This window comes from Pantherophis guttatus, chromosome 3 (assembly GCF_059756535.1).
Source record: "Pantherophis guttatus breed Tessera chromosome 3, ASM5975653v1, whole genome shotgun sequence".
Taxonomy (NCBI): Eukaryota; Metazoa; Chordata; class Lepidosauria; order Squamata; family Colubridae; genus Pantherophis; species Pantherophis guttatus.
Genome location: NC_142065.1, coordinates 170,601,551 through 170,625,555, shown reverse-complemented (window position 1 = coordinate 170,625,555; position 24,005 = coordinate 170,601,551). Strand labels below are relative to the sequence as shown.

The 24,005-nt window shown below is 35.4% G+C and overlaps 1 protein-coding gene across 1 annotated transcript in view; it reads right to left on the bottom strand.

The window, feature by feature from the left end:
* Positions 1-24,005, bottom strand: part of DSG4 (desmoglein 4) — a 35,228-nt gene that overhangs the window by 8,947 nt on the left and 2,276 nt on the right. Inside the window, exons 2-11 of the mRNA XM_034429656.3 lie at positions 15,024-15,062; positions 13,842-13,970; positions 11,913-12,068; positions 11,212-11,359; positions 9,997-10,160; positions 8,236-8,370; positions 5,948-6,133; positions 4,713-4,984; positions 3,902-4,044; positions 2,989-3,210 (exon numbers count right to left, since the gene is read on the bottom strand). Of these exons, the coding sequence (XP_034285547.1) occupies positions 2,989-3,210; positions 3,902-4,044; positions 4,713-4,984; positions 5,948-6,133; positions 8,236-8,370; positions 9,997-10,160; positions 11,212-11,359; positions 11,913-12,068; positions 13,842-13,970; positions 15,024-15,062 (1,594 nt within the window). The remainder of the gene's footprint in view (positions 1-2,988; positions 3,211-3,901; positions 4,045-4,712; positions 4,985-5,947; positions 6,134-8,235; positions 8,371-9,996; positions 10,161-11,211; positions 11,360-11,912; positions 12,069-13,841; positions 13,971-15,023; positions 15,063-24,005) is intronic.

Sequence of the window (24,005 nt, the reverse complement as noted above, 5' to 3'; positions counted from 1 at the left end):
TAGTAAAACCGATGGGAGGCCCCACCCACCTACTCCGACGTCACCAAAACGCTTCTGCACGTGCAGAAGCTTCTGCGCGAGCGGCCCCACTGCAAACCGGTAGTAAAGGTAAGTAGAACTCATCCCTGCGCATGGCAATAAGACCAAGTGCTTATTTCAGGGTTCAGAAAAATATAAGACAGGGTCTTATTTTCAGGGAAACTTGGGTATATGTATGTGTATGTGTGTATGTACAGGTAATCCTTGATTTATAACCAAAATTGAGACCAGAATTTCTGTTGTAAATCATTATGGTGGTAACGTGGGTCAGACTTAGTTTTATAGCAATTTACACAATCAATAAGTGAATCCAACTTCTTCAATGGGAATTTTTTGCCAGAAATTAGCAAAAAAGGTCACAAATCATAATTACGTAATTGCAGGAAACTGCAACTGGTTGTAAATACAAGTTGGTTGTTAAGTGCCTGAATTGCAATGATGCGACTGCAAGGGTGGTGCAACAATTAGAAATGTGAGTATGGATCATAAGCTACTTTATCCAAAGCTGTCATAACGTTGAACCGTTATTAAACCAAGAGCCATATGTCGAGGATTTTCTGTGTATCAGTTTGTATCTGGGCTAATCACAATGATGGCCTTCAACTTTAGATGTTTTTCCCTTCCTCTTCTCCCCTTGTCAGTCCTGCAAGGTGGGTAAAGTCAGGAAGCAGGAATTGCTAGAAATCTTGGAATGTACCTTAATGTGGTTCAGGTATTGTAACAGAATCTTAAAACTCATTCAAAGCCCCGCTCTACTTAAACTTATGTATAATAAAATCGAGGCAGAGTTGACTTGAATTTCTTTCTTATGCTTTCCATTTTACTGAAATTAATATATCTTTTCTGAATTGAACCTGACATATTGTCACCTAACCCTCTACTCATACTCTTCTAAACTTGAAGATCTCTAGGAGCTGCTGGGACAAAAGTGAACATGTATATTTTCCGCCAAATTCTAAAATAATTTTCTGAAATTAAACATTTTGGAACCCTACAGCTTGGGCTGAGAAGTCTTCAGAAAATAAAATTCAGCAAACAGCTGCACAGGCATACATGAACATACACAGGCGCAGGCATCTCCTGCAGCTATGTTGCTGTATCAGAAATACTTTTCAATTGAAAGAAGTGATTTTGGATGGGGAAGAAAAGAAAATACTCAGCATTGCACTCATTGAATTAGTCAAAGATAATGGAGACTTCCTAGCAATTATTTTATAATTTGTTTAATTATTTTGAATTAGAAAGGGGCATTTACATTGACTATGAATTACACTATGTGAAACCACTGCATACAGCCTTCTCCAAAGCAAGACCTCAATTTTTTTATTTGCAATGGACAGAAGGAATAATCTTGAGGAACAGGAGGCTAAGAAGACAATGGTCAGATAAAAGAAGTCCGGGTCAGAACTGTAATCTAAGCAAGCATCTTAGACAAGACCATCTTTTGTGAAGATAAAGGGACGGCAAGGGGAAGCACATTCTGACTTGCAAGATTCCGTTATCATAACCCTATAATGAAAGTAGTAATGGATTGCATTACTTTTGTTTCCTACACTGTTTTAGCACTATGAAGCAGTATATAAACCCAAGTGCCAGTGGTGAAATGTAAAATTTGTTACTACCGGTTCTGTGGGAGTGGCTTGGGGGGGTTTAATGTGACTGGCTGGGTGTGGCCAACTTTTTTTTTCTTTTAAAAAGCATTTTTTCTACAACTTCTTTGGCCGATACCAGCTGAGTTGCCTGATCGTCAGAGGCTTTTAAAAGATTTTTTTCTGCTGAAGGCTTTGACGATCCCAGCTAAGCCGCAGGATCATCAGAGGCTTTTTTTTTTTTACTTTTAAAAGCATTTTTTCTTCGGCTGAAGAAAAAACGCTTTTAAAAGTAAAAAAAAAGCCTCTGATGATCGCGTAGCTCAGCTGGGCATGGGGGGGGGCAGGGATTTTTGCTACCGGTTCTCCGAACCACCTGCTGCCATCGCTACTGGATTGCGCGATCCGGTCCGAACTGGGAGCATTTCACCCCTGCTTAGTGCTATTGCTATTTAATAAAAAATATTTTGTTTGTCTTCCTCCTCATTTTCATACTGCTGACCCTGTTTCCTCCTTCTCTAAAAATAACTAGGAAAAATTGATGTGACTGCCCAGTAGTGCTGAGATTTGTATACGGCTGACGGATTAACCAGGGGTGAAATGCTCCTGGATTGCCTGGTCTGGTAGCGATCCTGGCCGTTAGTTCAGCGATCTGGTAGTGATGGTGGAGCAAAGCTCCACCCACCCGCACGGGTGTCATTACTTTCTGGTTTTAACCAGGAAGTAATGAGTTTTTTAATTTCTGCACATGCACGTGTGGCATGTGCGCTTCCGAAATGGTAAGGAAGGTAAGTAGATTTCAGCCCTGGGATTAACCCGTGAAATTCAAATAGATCAATAATTCAAAGCAATAAAATGTATCAATTAAAATATCCCTAGAGCTATTTCGTTACTTTGGTTTTCCTTGTATGATCCTACTTATTAGCTTATTGACTACAATGAGTGGAGAAAATATAGTTTAACAAAAGATTCAGAAAGAAGAAAGGGTGGGGGGGGGTGTAGCCCAAGCCACCACCAATATTCTTGTGTGCAACCATGGGTTGCACCAGTGGTGGGTTGCCCCCGGTTCGCACTGGTTCTATAGAACCGGTAGTAAAACCAGCGGGAGGCCCCGCCCACTGACCCCGACGTCACCAAATTGCTTCTGCACATGCGCAGAAGAACGTGCGTGCGGCCCCACTGCGAACCGGTAGTAAAGGTAAGTAGAACCCACTCCTGGGTTGCACATATAGTATTCCACATGTGAGAAGAATGTTAGACATGCCCCAGCAAGAACAGATATAAAGGGAGGGTTGAGTGAGGAAGAAGAGCTTAATTATTAAGATGGAAAAACTCTGAACACGTAATTTCATTCACTCACCATTTACTATTTTGATATCCCACCAGCTGTCTTGAGGCTGAGCAATAATGCTAAATGTAAAGGGTGGCCCATATGGAGAATCATCTGGATCTTTAGCTGTGATCACCACATTTGGATTGTCCATACATACTCTTCTGATCTCCTCAGTCAGAATAGGACAGTTATCATTGACATCTTGAATAGTAAGCATGATAGTGCCAGTGGCTGTCGTGTAAGGGCTGTCTGCAATAAATAATACCCATGAAGGAAAATAAAATCAAATAAATGTCATCACAAACAATGTATGTTGCACAAGTGCAATAAACTGAGTGCATAAATAGGATTCAAGGATCATCTGGAAAAGTTAATTTGAGCAGATAAGGAAATGATGGGATGAAAAGGGGTAATTTTTAATAGCTGAATGGCATGTATAATTTTAAATGCAACTTCCAAAATGAAGGCTAATTAAAAAGATTCTCAATTCAATTATAACATCTAAGAATAACACTAAAAATCATATAGTATCCAGAGTTCGTCAGATCTCTAAATATATAGCAAAGACAAGAAGTGTGGGCAGAAATGGTAGTTCTCAGTACTGTACAAAATTTGATTTGCATCCCTGTGCAGCTGAACAATAAATTGTTAGCAATGCAATTTCACAGCTGGCTGGGGAATTCTGGGAGTTGAAGTCTGCACATCTTAAAGTTGCCATGTTTGATAAACATTGCTATAATGATTTAAAACAATCAGCAAAATCTTTGTTCCAGATGTTTATGGAAGTATTTACTTTCTTTCATTTAAAAATTACATAGAGCACTTTCTCACTTGGTCAAAACAGCTAGGGTTATAATTATTTAGAATAATAATCCCATATTTCTAACTGTGTATTGCTTATGAGCAATAATGAGTATTAAAACAAAATCCATGTTCTTACCTCTGGTAATAGCAAGCACCTCTGCTGTGTATACCCCATTGACTACATAAATTGATTCTCGATCAATAGTTTTCTTAAAAGTGATGATAGCAGTTTGAGGATTGATTTGAAACCAGGCAGCAGGATCACGGCCTATCTCATACCTGTGTTTTAGACAATGGAAATGCTTAGAATGAATTATAAATGTTAAAATACTGGCAGGCACTAAACTTTTGCTAAAGCACACTGTTCACTTTGATTGACTCATTACATAAAAAAAAAGAATTCTGACAGTTGCAGTTGTAATAATTTCTGAGAGTGCTAGCCAATTTTTTTAAAAAAATAACACAGGAATAAAATGTATTTCTTATTTTCCCCCTGTCAAAAGTACCAGCTAATAATCACATTGAAGCATTTCACACTGCACTATTGTAAGCAATTTTCAGAAATGCAGAATATTTTAACGTATGTTTTTTGTCAGAAGGTCTCAAGTTGTCCGCAACCCTTGTAAAGGCCGAATATCAATTCTGGATTTACAGGCTGAATTTTGCCATGAGACATTGAGTGCCACACTAGTCAGGCACAATTTAGCTTAGAATCTTGAGTCAAACATAATATTTGAGGTTGATTTTTGTTGAATATCCCATTTTGGGGATTTGAGAAATAGAAGTTCTAAGTATATACAGTATATTTAAACCAAAACCATATGAAATTTTAATTCATTGAGGGAAGACAAAACTGAAGTAGAGAATTGGTAATTGGTAAGTGGTTGGTTATCCCTTCCAATTTTATCTAGCTGAATACATAAGTTTCAGGTCAAAGGCTATCTTACCGAATATTTTTGGCAATTTTCCCAGTATCCTGATCAATGGCTTGGAATGTCCCAACGGTGTAAGTGAGTATAGTTTGGCTTGTTAAGCTCTCAGATGCAGTGACGGTCAGTGTAGATGGATTAAATGCTGGTCCTTCAATTACATTAGTTATCTGTACCATAATTGGGGTTCCCATAGGTTGATAAAGAGAAGCCACAGAAGAGTGGAAAGGGGCAACATTTCGCACACCAATATTAATGTTTATGGTTGAAAATTGTTCATAATCAATTTCCTAAAATAAAGAAATGGCATACATGAATTTTACATTTGAATTATGTGTGTTTGTGTGTGCGTATATGTGAATGCATCAAGAAATTCACTTGTCTCTTAATAGTATATCCAGACATATAGAACATTGTGTAGAATGACAGATCATCCCAGAATAGGAAGAAATCATTTCTGAAATAGAGCCAGCCGTTCAAAAACTTCTAAATACAAATAAAGTCAGATTGGATATTCTGCTAAATGTTAAAAAGATCAATGCTAATGAAATCAAATACCACCAAGAAAAAAAATGAACTTCATTAGGAATATGAAGCTACTATTATTTTAAGATGGATAAGTTAAATTAGTGATAATTATATATGTTACTTTATTTACTGTATTTCCTCAATCTGAACAGAATTGCCTTAAACCATTTTAAAAAAAACAAATCAACATGGGTTTAGGACAGTAGTAGCTTAAATGATGTGATGTATGTATATTTACAGAATTTAATATGTAAATAAAGTCAGATTCTGATTACAGCAGAGAACTTGATCATTTTTAACATCTCCCTCTTTCATTGTGGTGCTTAGTTGCCAACTTCCAAACAGCTAATTGTTGAGCTGGTTGCAGTGACCCAACTCCCTGCTATTAGGCTTCACTTCATCTCCTCCCCCACCCCCACAAATTGACTGCATCCAAGGCAGACCTCCACTACCCCTGCCTTGCCCTGCCTTTGATAAATCACTACTTGAATCACATAAAGATAATCTAACAACAAATTTAGCTGGTTTTGATTCAACATAGTTTGGGAAAGACTGCAGAAGTAAACTAGATAATTTTCCATTTAAAAACAAAATAATCTTTATCCAGATATTCTTCTGGGCACTACTATTATAAACAAAATGCCAGGGGAGATGTTTGATTATCATATACTCAGAATCAAAATGTAAGTTTCAAAAATAATAAAGTAAAAATTTGAAATACATACCTTTACAACACTCAGGATACCTTCATTAGTCGTTCTGTCTATTGTGATCTCAAAATTGTGGTTTTCATTTCCAGAGATAAAGAAAAATTCTGCAAACCAGTTATCTGTATATTCTTGATCTGCATCAAATACCTGTATCCTCAGCAGTTCCTGACTCAGTGAATTTTCTAGAATTGATACTGAAAACTAGAAGAGAAAGAACATCATAGCTGGCAATGAAGACACCTATTAGATTCCCATCAGTTTGAAAGAAATTTGGCATATTACTGTCACTGTGATTTCAAATGCTACAAATAGTAAGTATCCACTTCTATTATATTATAAATTATTATATTAAAGGTAGTTGTACCTCATGCTTTTTTATTGGATAATACACAAAAATTGTGGATAAACATGGGAAAAGTGTTTTTAGTCTGGAGAAGTGAAGACTTTTAAAACATTTTTTAATCTTGAGGACAGCTTGACCCTATTCAAGCATACATTTAAACATATGAGCTTAATGCTGGGTCAGGCTACAGAGCCTCACCTTGCCACTGCAAAATTTACATATAACACTGCCTACATTGGATGGAATGAGTCTCCAAGAGCATACAACTTCATACACGAAGGGTTACTCACTGTAGAAGTCTATACTGTAGACTCAAAATAGACTTGTTAGCATGACCTCATTTGTGGCATGTGTATTCCAGAGAATAGAGTGAATAAATGCAATGAATTCAAAGATCATCCTTAGTTTACTATAATGCTTCTACTTGCTCACTTTTCTATTTCCATCATACTATCTGGTAGAGCACAGCAATTTCCTCTCTTCAATTTTCTCTTTGCTTTTATTGGGCAGTAGCTGTATTATCACTCATGATGACAACACAACTTCCCAAGCTACATTGTAATTCCTATCTGGTTTGTACAAGGAGCAAATGAATTGCTAAAACTCTCTATGGACTATACCACTTCAATATTGGAGAAATAAACAGCGTTTTTGGATTCAGTTTTTAAGAGTAATATGTCATTATGAATAAGCAACTGCAATGTCAGGAAGAGGAATCTAGCCTTCAGTAGTAAGTTTTATGTTATCTGCGTAATTTATTTTAGTGAAACAGTTCATTCATTACATGGTGAGGTGGAAATAGCATTGCTGGCCTAGGTATACTCATGATTTTGTTACTTGTCCTATGTATTTTTTCATCTGAAGATCATTTCACACATGGTTACACAGCAATGAACATAGATTTTCACTGAGTATTGATTCACCAACGAGATGTAATCATTCCCATCTATTTTAGAGGTCAGATCATATTTTATATAATTTATGATTCTTTAAAAAATTATTGTCATGCCATTAACACTGATTTATGTTTTTTTTTCTTTTAAAAAAACAACTCTATTATCTTTAATGGATGAAAAAGTTCTAAAATTTTAAGCCACAGACTTTGGTCTAAGAAGTTGTCGGTTTATCTGGTTTGATTCTGAAACCTTAGCCAATACTGCATTATTACATTTTTTGGCTTTAGGAAAATTTTAAGATCTTGAATCAAGATCTCAAATTATTCTCTTTCCTTTGGAAAGGAAAGAGTAACTATGTGGACCAAATATGTATCCGTTCCTTCCTGGACTTCCAAAGGCATGAAAATCCATTCCTTATTTCTGATCTTATTTCTGATCCCTAGAGGTTATTAGAGAATGTAGAAATACTTTCCATCTTGATGTTTACATATAATTCAATCACAACATCTCCTTCTATTGCTTAGGGAAGGAGCTAGGATGACATAATGGTCCTGAAAGTGATTAGGAAGTAATAAAGTGATTAGGAAGTGTTGTCATAACTTTGCCCCCAGTGGTAGCTGGGGGAGAGACTGAAAACAGGATATTGGCATTTCACCTGGCTGGCCTTGACTGATGGGAGTGGCTATTTCGCCTGGCCGGCCTTGATGGGGGTTTTAAAATGGATTTTAATTGATTTTAGGGATTTAATGTGTAACTTTTAATCCGGAGTTTTTGTTTTATTTTTCTGTTTTATTGTTGTGAGCCGCCCTGAGTCCTCTCGGAGAAAGGGCGGCATATAAGTCTAAACAAACAAACAAATAAATAAATATTGCATAAGAAAGATATGGGGGACCTGGCTTTGGGATCCAATGAATCTAAAACTACTCCTTTTCTGGAAGTGGATCTATTGATTTCCACTAATTGTCCACTGCAGTGAGTGAATATGAAAGAACAATGGTAAAATCGAGAATTTCCAGACTGAAATGAAAATAATGATGGATCATATTAGCTATCAGTAATCTTACCGAGCTTTGTGAAAGAGTAGGAAAATTATCATTCACATCCTGAACTTTAACCTGACACAAACATTCTGATGATATTCCATCCGGCCCTCCATTTCTGTCTGAGGCTTTGACAACCAGAGTATATTGACTTTGTTCCTAAAGAAAATATGGAGGAGAAGAACAGACGAGGGAACAATGTGACAAATGTTTTAAAAATCACATAAATAATAAAGAACATTGGTCTGATCCAGAGCTTTTTAATTTTATACAATATGGATTTTACTTTATATTTTGGAATATGTATATTCCATTTATATTGTACACATATATCTTCTTTGGTCTTTCATTGAAATACTTGTTTGGCTTAAACGCAGTGCACTAATAAAATTTATTACTAAATTAGGAAGCCCTGGATTACCATGTTGGAAATAATCAGAATCTCCCCCACTTTGCTTGTTTACTCAATTTATATGATTGGCCATCTCACATGACGCTGGGTGGCTCACACAATTAAGTAAAAAGAAATAACTAAAATAAAAAAATATTAAAACAAATTAAAACCATAAACCATAATATATGGGAGAATGCAATGCATACAATTACTAGTGGAATAATAAAGGCCCTGTGCCCTCATCAGATTCCCCAGGCATAATGATAAAATCTGTTTTAAAGGCCTTTTGAGAGGCCAGCAGGCTGGTGTAATTTCAAGGGAATGATTTGCTAAAGGATGGGTGCTGTGACAGAAAAGAGCCAGCTCCAGGGTCCTGTCAGATGATATTCCTTAGTACACAGGACCCATATCATGTTGCTCCTGCAAGATCTGATGGGATGGAAGGAGAGGTGGCCTCTTAAATAACCTGGCCTATACTATGTAGAGGTTTAAAGTTTAAAACTTTGAATTAAATTCAGAAACAAATCGGCAACCAATATAGCTAGTGGAGCAAAGGTGTAACAAACACTGATCGAGGAGCCCATATAATTGTCCACACTGCTGCATTTTACACCAGCTGTAGCTTCTGGATTGTTCCCCATCCAAACGCCCACTGTCTCCTGACACCAGGACAGGAAATCAACAGAATCACTTAGTTTGCTGGAGCTGAACATGTCTATTGATGATATCTCACCACGTAGCTATGGATGACTTTGCTCAGAGGCTTCATGTACATGTTAAACAGGAGTGGAAAGAGTACCAAGTCCCAGGGGAATCCAGAGAGTGGAGGCCAAGGGCCGGATCTCTTTCAACACTAACTAAAACTAGCTGGATCAATACAATACAGTGCCACCCACTCCCAACCCCTGGAGTTGGTCCAGAAAGATATCCTGGTCAGTGGTCCTGAAGTTCATTGAAAAGTTGAGAAATTTCTGTCTTTTTCTTAGTCATTTTCATGACATACACTTTGCTTGTGGCTTTTATTGAATTTCCAGAAATCTCACTTATTTTCAACATAAGTATTTGTTTATTTTGAATGAATATTTACTGTATTGATTTTATGAATGATTTTAATTTTTAACATATTTTGAAAGCATTCACTTAAGTTTTTTTTGAAAATATTCATTTATTTAACAAATCTACATAGCTGCCTTGCCATCAGAAGAAACTCTAGGTAGTGAATAGAACAAAAATGCAGAACACTAAAGAAAACAATAAATAATATTGAGGTCCCAATGAAACATATCCATCCACCCACTACCCCATGCCATTTCCATCAACATTCCGGCCACAGAATGTTCTGTTTTCCCAACAATATTTTTCTGTAAAAGGCTTTTCTGTTTTGTTTTTACCTCTCTATCAAGAGCTTTTGCAATGTGAAGTTCTCCATTCTCTGTGTTCAAGATAAACAATAATGGGCCTGCAGGACTCTGGCTTTCAATCTTGTAGGCAATTTTGGAATTTAAATTATTTGGCTCATCAGCATCTGTAGCAGTTATTTTCATTACAAATGTATCTGGAAGGGAGGAAAAGACAAAAGGGGGCAAAAGCTTCAGATATTTTGATATAATCTCAATTTCTTGGTGGCAGATGTCATAGAAGGTGAGGCCCTCTTAGGCCCTAGATGTTTTTGGTGGACAGGTAGAACGCTGACTATACAGCTAGTCCTCGACTTACAACAGTTCATTTAGTGACTGTTCGAAGTTACAGTGTCACTGAAAAAAGTGACTTATGACAATTTTTCAGCCTTATGACTATTGCAGTAACCTCATGGTCACATGACCAAAATTTGGAAGCTTGGCAACTGATTCATATTTATGACAGTTTCAGTGTTCCCATATTATGTGAACACTTTTGCGACTTTTTGACAAGTCAATGTGGAAGCCAGATTCACTTAACAACTGGGTTATTAACTTAACAACTGTGGCAAGAAAAGTTGTAAAATGAGGCAAAACTCACTTAACAAATGTCTCACTTAGCAACATAAATTTTGGGCTCAATTATGGTCATAAGTCAAGGACTACTTGTATACTCCACTGTAGATTAATCAACGAGTTGAAAAATATATCAAATGTGATCAAGAATAAGCCAGGGAACCATAAACAGGTTATACAACTCATGTACTCATCACAGTGGAAAAATGTGACTTACTGTTACAAATTCAACTATTATTTATTCACTGACCAAGATAGCATATCTTGAAATTGTGCTTCATTATTTATTTATCATCAAGCGAATGATAAATTCTTTTTTAGCTGAAAAAAGAAAAACTCAATTTTTCAGTTTTTAAAGTGAAACTTTTATGAGTAGTGACACAAATGTGTTCAATATGGGAGAATTAAACCCCAAACTTAATTTTTCTAGTGACAAAAATGGGAGCCATGGCACTATCCTGTGCTTCTTCCCAAATGCTATTAAATTAATGCCTTACTTCCAAGAAAGATACTGCTGCATTCATATGCACGTTTTCCAGAAATTAGAAATTATACAGCTGACAAAATGATACATGTAACCATACATATTGGCTACTATTCTGGGCGGGGTGCATTTATTTAGAAAATACTTACTCTCCATGCTGCTTTCTATTATTGACCCTGAGAACATGTGTTGTGTAAATATTGGTGGATTGTCATTTATATCCAGAACCCGAACACGAAGATCAAGAGGTGTTTCTACTGATTTTCCAGTCATAACATTTATAGCGTGACAGTGAATCTAAATTAAGACGTTAAAAAAAGATAAAAAGCTTTATTCAAAAGGTCTACAAAGTAGTCAAAACACTTTCAACAGTGAAAGAAGCTTCAGCCCATATTGCAAGAATTAGGTCATCTTCGACCTAATTACAAAATGCTCTTTGACTTTTCTCATATTCCAGATGGCTAACGGTGATAAATATAACCATAGTAACTAATATAAGAGTAAAAGCAAGAGAATGAAAAATAAAAAAGATTTATCCCAACTATCCAACAAAAGCACCCCAATTTTATATTAAAAACCAACAACATTCTAGAAAGATGTATAGCTCAAATTCTTATTCTAAAACTGAAAAATGAAATCCCATTAAAAAGGCCAACGTTTCCATGAAAAGGGAAATTTAGAAGTTGTTACCAGTTGCTGCAAAGTCATATTTTTGGAGTCTTAACAAACATGCTTAAAATATCAAGTGGTCTCAGGAAATAACCTTTTATACAGAAGTGAGTAACCGTTATTTAGATACTGTAATCATAAACCGTAACAGGTAAAGAACTGTTTTGCCAATATTCCTTACCACAAACATTGGAGTTTCTTCTCGATCTACTATTTTTGTTATATTAATTTCACCAGTCTTCTGGTTGATGACAAATACTCCCACGGGATGTTGATCAATTCCTACTCCACTTATTTTATATATAATTGGCTGCGTTTTTTCACAATCTGATCGGATCTGTTTTAGAAAACAAAACCAAAAATATTGCAGTCTTTAATTTGTTTTAACCTTAAATAATGTGATAAACTTCTAGTTCTGGTATGGCTCAGTAGAATTCTTAAGGCATCTGATAACTGACACCATTTTGAGAGGCCTGGATAAGTGCAGGTCATTAGAAGGTGGCTTTAATTTAAATAATTTCTTATTTGTTTGGTTGACCCAGGTTATCAAAAAATGAGTGTGGTCCTTGATAGAGCAAAGTAACAGCTTTCCCAAGAAGACTGGTTTTTACTCATCCTTCAGTTCTGTAGAGCTAAGGAAAGATCACAAAGGAAAGACAGGAGCATAAGAATAAGGCCCTGCTTATGAAACTTCAAGCTGGAAGCCCAGTTCATTTTTCTCTTTTTTCTTGGTGATGAACATGTGCTGAAATCCTCCTTGATTAAGCCACAAAGAAACTAGAATAATTAGGCTGAGTGTATTGATTTTGTCTGGAATTCTTGTGTGTGATTATTGGGTCCACTTGTTTTTGCAATATGACCCTTTTCTCAACTCCTTTTTATAATTATGCATTTGTCTTCCTTAGTTCTATATAGAAATGAAAGCTTTCCCAATATGAAAAACTACATAATTCCATATTTAGCCCCTTGTGTTTAGGATTGTAACAAATTTTGTTCTATATCTCTGGGATTTGGGCAGGAAAATCCAAAACATCTTTTCCGTTTTTTAGACTTGGGAGAGGCCCCAAGTATAAGCACTAAGAACTTTTCAGCTAATAGACTGAGTGGGATGTATGTGTTAAATAGTTTAGTTGGCAATCTATTGTATTTATCTTTTATTGTGGAACTCTTGGAGAAAAAAATGTTTGTTAAAGTAGTTTTAAATGGTTGTTTCTCACTGATTTAGATATTTTTCAGATTTCAGTTTTTATGTGAAAACTTAGTAAATGAAAATCAGGGGAATGGTATTATTTAGCATCACTTAATTATTATAATGATACATATTCCAGTGCTGAGTCCAGCTAACATTACCAATTTGGTATTGGTAATAGTAGATACCATTTTTTAAATGTTCTTTTTTTAAAAAAAAACTTGATTTTTTTTTATGTAGGTGAAACAAATACTGTGCAATTTTTTCTACTACTGTAAAATCTAATAAAGAAGTTATGTGTCCAGCAAGATCTATGGCAGAATCTTTTTTTACATAATATTTTTATTTCAAAAAAAATTGCAGTCTATAAACAGTGCAATAAAATTCATTTTATACATGTAAGGATTGGAAAGGGAGACAAGAAAAACAATTCATAAAACCAGATATTAATAATTCCTTAATATTCCTCCCATACATTAATATATTTATCTGGCATAAAATAAGTATGGTGCTCCTACTTAACATGGCATATTAAATGAGACCTAATATTTGACAAACCTGTAACTTTCGTTTGACAGAATGCAAGTGAAAAATGTAGCTCAATTTTTAGCTAGGGCAATATGCAGAATCTTTATATACACATATTCCTAGTGCTCCAAAACAAAAATGATTGTGTATTTCATCTCGTCCCCCATTTTTGTGAGGAAAAGCACGGAAAGAGAAGATAGTAAAATTGGTAGAGAAAATAGCAAGCTTACCTATGGAAAATATTTGAGCTCTACATATAACTCCAGTGATGAGACAGAATAATTGCAGAATAAAAACCTGGTCTGGAAATTCCCTTAGCCAATATGTTGCTTTTGTTTGCTTACCTTTTTGCAACTATTTGAATTTTATCTATATAAAATGTTTGGAACTTACTCTTGCAATTGGGTTTCTTTTTGAATTATCTTCTCCTTCCCTACAGGCAGCAGCAAATTTAATCCATTCTCGTTTCTGCCTCCGATGGGATTTCCATCTCTCTATTCCTTTTTCATTCCATTCTTTTACCTTGAATAAAGAACACACCAATATTATTGGACTAACTAAATGACATCACAAGTATGTAATAATACATTTAAAATCAGTGGTGAAATCTGAACCGGTTTACTATCGGTTCACTGGCTGTGCATGCACTGTGTGAGGTGTGCACATGCAGTCCACACCAAAAGGAGGCATGCGGTAAGTAGAAGAGCGCGTGAGGGGGTGGTGATTAGCTGTGATGCACAATCTTTTTCTTTACTTTTAAAAGCATTGCTTTTAAAAGTAAAAAAAAGCCTCTGACAATAGTGCTGCTCAGCTGTGATTGTCAGAGACTGTGTTTTACCTTTTAAAAGAAAAAAGGAAAAAAAAAGCCTCTGACAATCAGGCAACTCAGCTGGGATCATCAGAGCCTTTTAAAAGCATTTTTTAAACAACCTCTTCAGCTGAAGAGGTTGTAGAAAAAATGCTTTTAAAAGTAAACAAAAAGCGCGACTTAGCTGGGCATGGGGGGGGGGGGCAGGGATTTTTGCTACCGGTTCTCCGAACCACCCGCTGCCATTGCTACCAGATTGGGTGATCCGGTCTGAAACGGGAGCATTTCACCCCTGTTTAAAATCCAAAATAGAATAGGCTAGCTGCACATTATCAGTTGCTTTTTGCTTGAACAAGAAGCTCTTCGTTACTCTTTTAACTTCACAGAATATTTCCCGATAACCAGACATTTTAAGTGGAATGGTGTAATCCTAGGAAGCTGTAAACTGGGAAAGAACTATCATCAGAATGGCTCCTCTGTTAATATGAGAATTTGAATCAGAGGGCCATGCTATCTCAAGACACAGAGCAGTGGGCCACTGAGAAGACTGGTGACTCCAGGCCAGGATCCTGAGGAAGGCAGAGAAGGAACATGTGTGAAAATAAGGTCATATGCTTGGAATGCTTTCCCTGTGGCTATGAAAAGCTCAAGAAATAAGGAAGGCTGAGTCTTGCATATTGATTTACAATAAATAGTATTTTTATAGCAAGTCTCAATTAGATTTATATTGTACACATTACTAGAAAATGAATTGAAGTGATTGTTACCTCAACATGAAAAGAACCGATGCTGAAATCCAGAGACACCTGGAAAAGAAACAAAATAAGAACAAAATAAGCATAATGGTCTCATTAACTCTGACGTGTTCATCTTTAAATAGCTGAAATATCTGGAGAAGAAAAAAAGAATCATATTGCATAAGATCATAATGCAGAAAATGGTTCCATGTATTTCTCTTTCCTCACAACACAACTCTACTTTTTCTTTGAATTAGTGGTTGCTTCAGTTTAAATTAGCATATCTCTCACTTTCTTTTGTTGCCAAATGACCCACATTTAAGTTTACCTCCACTTACTCCTAACTGTTGGCAATGTTGGTAGAAGATGGTTCCATAACATTCAGAGCATCATGAGTATCCCACTTTTAGTTTCAACAAATATGACTTAAAAAACTTCAAATTGATAAAATGAAGTTTGATTTTATTTTAAAATGTAATATTTTAACCATCCTAAAACTCAAAAGCATCAGCAGCAGGCTAGTTTCTCTCTCTCTCTCATACACATACAAAAAAACTTTACAAAACCTGGAATGCTGCCATTTTTGGTTTTAATTAAAGCTTTTAGTTTAGGCGCTTTTAAAGTTTCAGTAGAGCAGATATTCTCACCAGATAAGTAAACTTCAAGCAGAAATGATAACATACCTCAATAATTTTAGATAGAACACAAAGAAGTTATGCCTCTTATAAATAGATAGCTTCCATTACATGTATAATTCAAATGTCTGATAAAAATTCCTACCTTGTAGGATAAAGTCTAGCAATTTCAAGACAAGGAAGGGGGGAAAAAAGCAAGTGTACACATTCTGTAAAGTTTGGTAGGAATGTTGCTTCTTCACCAAATGATTGTTGACACAAGGTTTAGACATTTGCTTTAAAAATTGAAATCTATGATTCTTGGAATATTACATGGTCTTTATACTACTCTACTTTCAACAAATGTTGCTATCATGCCTTTGCAATAAATATTCAATTGTAATTTTGCTCCACATGTAAAGGAGAACATGGGCATTTTTCTGTGTCTTAAGGCTTCTGGAATGACAACCACTCCCAAAATATGAGGACTTTCAAGATGATTCTTCCCATAACACCCAAAATCTGGGTGTGTCTATAGAAGCATAAGATATGTGTGAACTTCATTTCAGTTTAGGTGAAGACTGAACTCATTCTGATTCATGATGCGCTATTCCAATATTTCTGTCTGCTGGCTTGTTTTATATATTTTAATATTTGTATTACTAATTTGTTTTATTTTGTAGAAAATAAATATTATAGAAAATATATTTATAGGTTGAACATTGTCTGTAGATGAACAGCTTGTTAAATGATATAGAAATGTTTTAAAATGAAGTAAAAGACAAAGCAGTTTGGGTATGTATGTATGGAGACTTCTCTAGAGCTATATCTTCCCCCTGGAATTTTTTTTTTTTTTTTAAATTTTGATTTATATGCCGCCCTTCTCCGGAGACTCAGGGTGGCTTACAGTGTGCTCAGCAATAGCCTTCATCCTTTTTGTATATTTATACAAAGTCAGCTTATTGCCCCCACAACTAGGTCCTCAAGTTGCGTTATATAATTATATGTAATATAATTGTATTATATATAATACAAAATATGACAATTTACAACACAACAATAAGATTGTTGTTTGGGCTCATCAAGTTCATATAGTGAAGCTTATTGACGGTCTTATCACAGAGCCTGATGCTAAGAGGGAATGGTTGGGGGACCTGTCTCCGTGTTGGGAAGCATTAGAACCTGGATCTCTGTATTCTTAATTTAGCACTTTTAACCACTAAACTATACCGGCTCCCCAAGGGGCCATGAGGGACTTAAATAAAGAAAAAGAAAAACGAATTGCACATGAGAAGAAAGCAAAATTATTTTCTATCAGCTACATAATATTTATTTTGGCATAATGACAACATAGTTATTTCAGCATTGATGTGAACCGAGAGGCTACAGTATATGAAATGATTTTAACTCTTTTAAATCTTAAATTTATACACTATTCAAAGTGCGCTTGAACTGCAGGAGCAAACAAAACTTGTATTCATGCATCTGGTTACACTTATGGTTTTGTTTTAACAAAGAATTGAAATATTTTGTCCAATTCAATTAAATTGGCAGCTATGAAGCAATGTTATTTAAACAGCAGGAAGAAAAAAAGGTATGTTACAATTTTTTTTTGACGTTATGCTGTAGTTTCTCCTATAATAAATTTTAGATTATATGTTTTCCAGGACAGGAACCTGTGTTGCATCTTGAACCTGTTATATCAAAAGCCATGTACTTGATAGCCGCAGAACAGTTTAACTCCTTTGTGAATGTGATGATCATAAAATGAACAATTGCCAAAAGAATCTCCCAAACTTTCTCAGTAACCATTTTTTCAAAAATATACATTAAAATCAAAAAAAAATAGTAAATTTAAGTATTTAAGTTTAGATAGTTATAATTTTACTTGCTTTATGGAAAGATTTATTGACAATTGTCATGTAGAAAGAGTGGCCACATAATTTGGTTATTCTGGGGGGAATTCTAGAAAATTGATCCAGATGTAATGTAATCGAATCAGTTCTTACTACTGGGAAGCAAACCCTGCCAGAGAAAATAACCTTTTTTATCTAGAAATTAAGGAAAGACGTATGTCCCTGGTGTCCTGGAGTTGACAGTAAACCCAGTTCTAGCCATAAGTATCACCAATGGAAGAGAATATTTGTAGTTTAGGGTTGAACTGTGGGTTCTTGGTGCTCTCTGAATTTGGCTGAATTTTCTTGTAGACATTTCATTACCAAACTAGATAACATCATCAGTGTCAAAAGGGAAAGTCCATGCTAAAAGTCCCTTGATGTCGTTTGGTGATGAAATGTCTTCAAGAAGATTGACATTTTGACCAAACAGTCTTGAATACATCACATTTTTAAGGATACAAATCTTTAATTGTATAACAATGCTGTCCTCACAAACTTAGAGAAGTGCAAGGCGGTATTGACTATCACTTGCCCCAAAATATTTTAAAACAGGAGACTAAACTTCCTGAAACACATTTGACTATATATATTTTCAGTGTATTTTACATGAAGTGATGGCCTGAACAACTTCATTTGTTCAATGAGATAAGATTAAACTCTCCTTGCTATTTAAACCTTTCAGGTTATTTTGCAAAAATCATAATATTAATTATTTAGTTATTAGTCATTAGTCATTTTTCAGGTAATAGCAAAGAAAAGATTATAAAGCCCCTCCCATGTTATCTGAAATGATGGAAAGGCCTGGTGGTTTGCAAGTGCTAAAGATAATAGTTTTCAAATACAGCAGCACTGAAGAAAGTTTTTCACACTCAGGCATGTTTTATGAGACAAGAAAGAACAAAGGAAGAGCTGTTCTTGTTCAGAAGGGTGTAGCTAAAGCTAAAGAAGCATTTGTTTTTCCAATGTGCTTATTATGGCTTTGCATCACCTCCCCATGATAAAGTTATTGATTGTAATTCCACAGCACTTTTTTATGTCCAATGATATGGATGGTTCCTAGAACTGCAAACTTAGATATGTGCATACTGAGTAGTTTTTTTTATTTCTTTACAGATTGAAAAAGATCTTGCTACTCAAGAGTTCGGAACCAGTTTGAAACCACTTTTGGCAACTGAGTTCCTAGGAGATCAGCAGTATTAGAGAGCTGAGATTACTAATTTCTGGTTCAACTGCTGTGTAATTAAAATTACTGCTGACATAAGGATTTTTTTTTTAATGCTCTGCCTTCCCTTGTGTAGTGGAAGGAACTATTTATTGCCTTACTCATTTTCCCACCTTTTGAGGTTCAACTCCTGTAAGGAAATTCTTCCTTTGATGACTTTGCCTTTTCCTCCCAAACTCAAAAGAGTTTTGCTGGTTTTCCATTTCCCTGCAGAATTTAGGAGCCAAATTTCAGGCTGTTTTCTGATCTTTTCTTTCTTTTGGAATTCTGATGGGATTTTTATTGCTGTAGGAACTCAGGGTAGACTGGCTATGGTCTCTCCTTGTTGTCAGTATATCAAATGGGCAACAGGAAAAGCAATAATGGGTAGCTTTTATATTGCTGCTGAAGGTTTGGAGAGGTGAAATAGTGGATACATGATATTTGATAGGAGGAACAATAAGTTCCAGTCTGCTTACTGCTTTTTGTTGCAGGCAGGAAAATCCCTCACTTCCCAACAGCAATTTTCAATTCAATGAAAGTCAATTTGCTTTATAAGTTATTTCAAAGCAGAAGAGAATTCGGGACAAATCCAAATAGGAAGTGTTGATATATTTGTTTAGTTCCATGATAGCCAAGAGCAGGTATATATCTATATTGTGTCTTTCTCTGGACAGTTCTCCTTCTGTTTACTCTGCAGTCTTTCTGGTTTTCTACATTTAAGTTAAACCCAAAAGGAAGAATTCACAAGAGAACTTCTTCCATTGCACTTTTAAAATGTATTTATTTATTCAATTTATTGGCTGCCATCTCACCACAGGGTAAAGAGAAGGGCTTATTCCATTCTTACAGGGAAATCCTGATTTTGAGAAAACACTGATGAATTTCTTCTCCTTCAAAAGAAATTCAGAAAATATATATCCAACCAATTTGTCTGCTAAATCATTGGGGGGGAGAAGAAAACTGGGCCCACCTGATTTCCATTATGCTGATCAGTAAGGATATTGTGATTGACCATTTCATACCAGTCTGACTTCAATTGCTAAGCTACGGTGGATTCCCCAAAGCCTACTCCTCTGGGAATTCGTCAGAGCTTAATTCAGGGTGTGGTGGGTGGTGAATGTTTACTTAGGATCTGCTTACATAGCTCCTAATGACAGGTATATATCCTGACTTTCATTCCATATCAGCTGTGCAGCTTCAGGGAAGGGGGAAAATCAGTCCTAGATACCCTATTATATGACACACAGTAAGATATGTCTAACTTTTCTTCCCTGCAATTGCTATGGAATCAAGATCTTGCTATTAAGAGACATGTGAATAGGGCTTCAAATGCAGTAATACCACATGGGCACATGTTTTCTGTTTGGGATACATCAAACCATATTCTCAATCTTTGTCATCATAAATAGTTTATAGGGGAATTGGAGAATTGGCTGAGGATCTTGTTAAACTTGCAGATCCTAAGATAATTCTCTTATTCTCTTAATACTTGCTCACAAATCCTATCATGTCCTTTCATATAATATTAGAGTGACATACATTCTTTGGCATTAGGTATTAATAAGTACAGTATAACATTTATCATTGGAAAGGAAACTTTCCTAGCAATCCTGTTGAGCATAACTTTTGAACTGAAATATTTTAGGATACAGTAATAGTACCAGATTTTGTACTGAGTAATTTTGGCATTATTTATTAGAATAAATAGGAAGTGCATGAAGCCCCTTCAGATATGTTTAAATAAGATTTGCACAAAAGAACTTCATGATGCCTTGTCCTCTTCATCAGAAGAGAAGGACTAAGTACAATGGATATGTTTTGTGTTTGTTATGTGTTATGTGTTATGTTTGTTTACCTTAAGGGGAAAAAAAATATGAGAACCGCCCTTCACCCCTTAAGAAGAGACAAGCAGATAAGAGGCAGACTGGTCCTTCTTAGCTATAATTTGTTGTGAAAGAAAAGAGATGTGTCATTCCTGAATTAAAAGATGATACTATTGCTTCTTGCCATTAGAAAATTATTAGCATGAAAGGTAAATGTATGTGTCTTTCTGTCTTTCTGTATGTAATATATATCTACATGTTCCACATATAAGGAAACATGTGTAATTCACCATGTGTTTTATTGGATAATTACTGAGAATTGACTGAAAACATGTATGATACAATTGTGATTAATTTGTGTGGGAGAAATGATGCTCGATAAATTATACTCTGATCTTAATATTTGATATTTTCATTTGTACCAGTAATGGTTTAAAGTATGCATTTTATGTCCAACAAAACTAAGAACTATGTATAGCTTTATCATAGTTTTGATGTGCCACAATAAATTGCTCATGCTTTTGTTCAGAACAGTATAAATTACTCAAGCAAATACTGTAAAAGATAGCAGGGAATCCAACATGTAATAACTGGGAAAGTAATTCCCTAGAAACTAACTGCTGTTTTCACTGAAAGGTCCAAGGTCCTCTCCCAAAGTCCAAGCATGCAAACTTTAGTTTCTTATAGTTTGAAAAAGGAAAGCCAATTAACACAAATATTTATGGGCTGCTCACCTCTTCTGTGTAGAATTACTGATTTCCCTAAGATTTCTATGGCACAGAGTTGAAAAGAATACACAACTTATCAAAATGATAAATCAGTCAACAATTCTCAAGAGTAATTAAACGATTTACCTAATTCAGTATATGAAATTAAAGTTGGAATCTCAGTTAGCAGCCTTTTTAGTAGCAAATGTTAATTTTTGTCAATTGGAGCAGATGAATCCAGCCTTAGAAAGGAATGTTGCACCTATCAGATAACATCTTTAATTGTAGAATTAGATACGGTGTCTGCAGGAGCACCAAAAAAAGTCAAACTGGCAGGGTGACTATGCCATCAAAGCCCCATCACTTTTTACATGTGGCAACACATGAGAGAAAGGGCGGGGCCTTGATTCCTGCCTTACCTTTTTTGAGAGCCACATGGCTTCTCCTGGAACTGAGAAGGAATGGTTAATCTCCCTGATCCTTTTAAAAACAGAAAATCTGACTGTACTCAGTTTTTGCTCTACTGCTAGACAGAACATGTCTGTTTTTGGGCAACCAGAAAAGATGTATGTAACCCATTTTACATTAGCAAAACCAAAGATTAATTCTCCATGATATACCAAAATAATAATAATAATTGAAGCTAAATTGTATTGCATTCCTTAATACCAGCAGTAATCATCTGAAGTTATTGACATTTAAAATCCCATTCTTTATCTGTCCTTATATGGGCTATAAGTCTAAAAACAGAATAAGAATAAGCTCCATTGGCCTTCAACTTTGATCACTTTGTCTTATAAATATGGGTATATTTGTTGATAATTATCAGGACCAAGTCATGAGCATTTGTTCAAGATGAAAATATTGTAAATGAGAGAATCCTCAATTCCCGAACTTTAGCATGCTACTTTGAAACTTCAGCTTCAAAGCCAACTGAAAACAGGAATTAATTCACTGTGGTTCTTGCCAAAGCAATATTATATGCAATTACGAAATACTCCCTACTCCACCTATTGCATTCAAATGACTGAACATGCCCTTAATTCTTGATCTGTTCCCTTTCCCAGTGCTGTTCATTCTAGGAGTTGAGTCTGCTCCCTTTGAAGATAAGCAGAATATTGCTGTGAACAAAGCTGGATATCTGAGCACATTATGCTATTAGTCATCATTGTGTCATTGTAGTGTGCAGTTGTATCAGCAGTTTGGACTAGGTATTTGATTCCTGAGCTAACACTCCCACTATACAAGATTAGATCTTTCTTTCTTTCTTTTATTAAATGATATCCAGAGTTCTATAAATCTGCCATCAACTACCAGGCAGTAATGTCTTCAAAGATAAATAGTATTAAATATTCAAATTCTCACCAAAAAGAACCTAAGCTTGCATTAACTGTCTTTGACTTATTTGCTTAGAAATAAGGTCCTTAAAATGTATTCCCAGATAAGAGGATTGTATCAAAAGCTAAGCTAAGCAAAGTAGGGCAGTAGGCTACATTGAAAAAATGACTGTCAAAACACTGTGATCAAACCCCAATGTGAATGTCTCTGTAAAATCACCAGGCTCCTTTAATCTTTAAATTTAAGTAGGATTACAATGTGTGTGTGTGTGTGAGAGAGAGAGAGAGAGAGAGAAAGAGAGACAGAGAGAAATACATTTTGATAGTTTAACTGCACCATATTGCTAATTTGATCATAAACTGATTGAACGTGATCCAAGTTAGAAGCTCTCTAAATGAATGCAGGGCTTTGTGCATACCTGTATCCTAATTTAGATGCACACCTGGAGCTGGATTTCCATCTCCCTTGTAATTATTCACCTGAGAGCCATTGAACTGGTTAAACATGTATTTTACAATGGGTGGGGATGCTCAATCTTATGAGCATTTATGAGCTTCATACAAGCGACAGTACTTGGGAGCACCTTTGCCTTTTCTTTATGTTAGAGACCATAAAGAATACAAAGACAGCTTATCACAGTTTATCTCGCATAGAAATTTGCTTGTGTGTTCTTTACTGGTGAGAGAATTTAGATTTTTTATTTTACATAATGAATATGTATGAATCAGGTGTGGGCTGTGCATTAAAATCATAGTATTAATAATTTTCAAATGTCTCTTCAGGTGACTATGAATTCCCAAATTCTTTAGCAGCATGGTAGATAAAGTAATTCTGTACTTTAGTTAGAGACTCAGACGCTGGCAAGCTCTTTCTTGTTTTAATACTTTGCAGGTTGCAACTCATCAAAAATACTTATTAAAGGAAGGTAGAGAAAGATAGAGAAATGCATCTTTTCTTACCAGGCCCTTTCCCCCCTAAACTTCCATTGCTTGCAGTACAAGAACAAAATTGCGAATCCTAATCTACCTATTAGCTATTCAGGTAGCTTGGGGAAAAGACCCGAAAGCAGTTTAGCATTCTTTCATTCTGGAGCATTTCCCAGGACCCTAAACCTAGCCAAACTTTCATGTGTGTTCTCTTTAGAGTTTGATATTTCTCTGATGTAAACTCTACATTTTTTTTCAAGTGAATGGACACAGTCAATATTCATTTTTGGAAATCCATGATGTTTTGCCTTTGGGTCAGCATCTTATTATTGATGGATACTAATTTTTGCTGGTTGTTGAAAAAAAAGTAAGCATTCCTAAAACACTTAAGAATCAGGAGGCAAACCAGTGATTTTGCTACAAGACTTTTGATAACAATTACCAGTTTTATATTTAGGTTTATCATGAAAACAACTCATTTTTCTTAAGATTGTTAATCTTT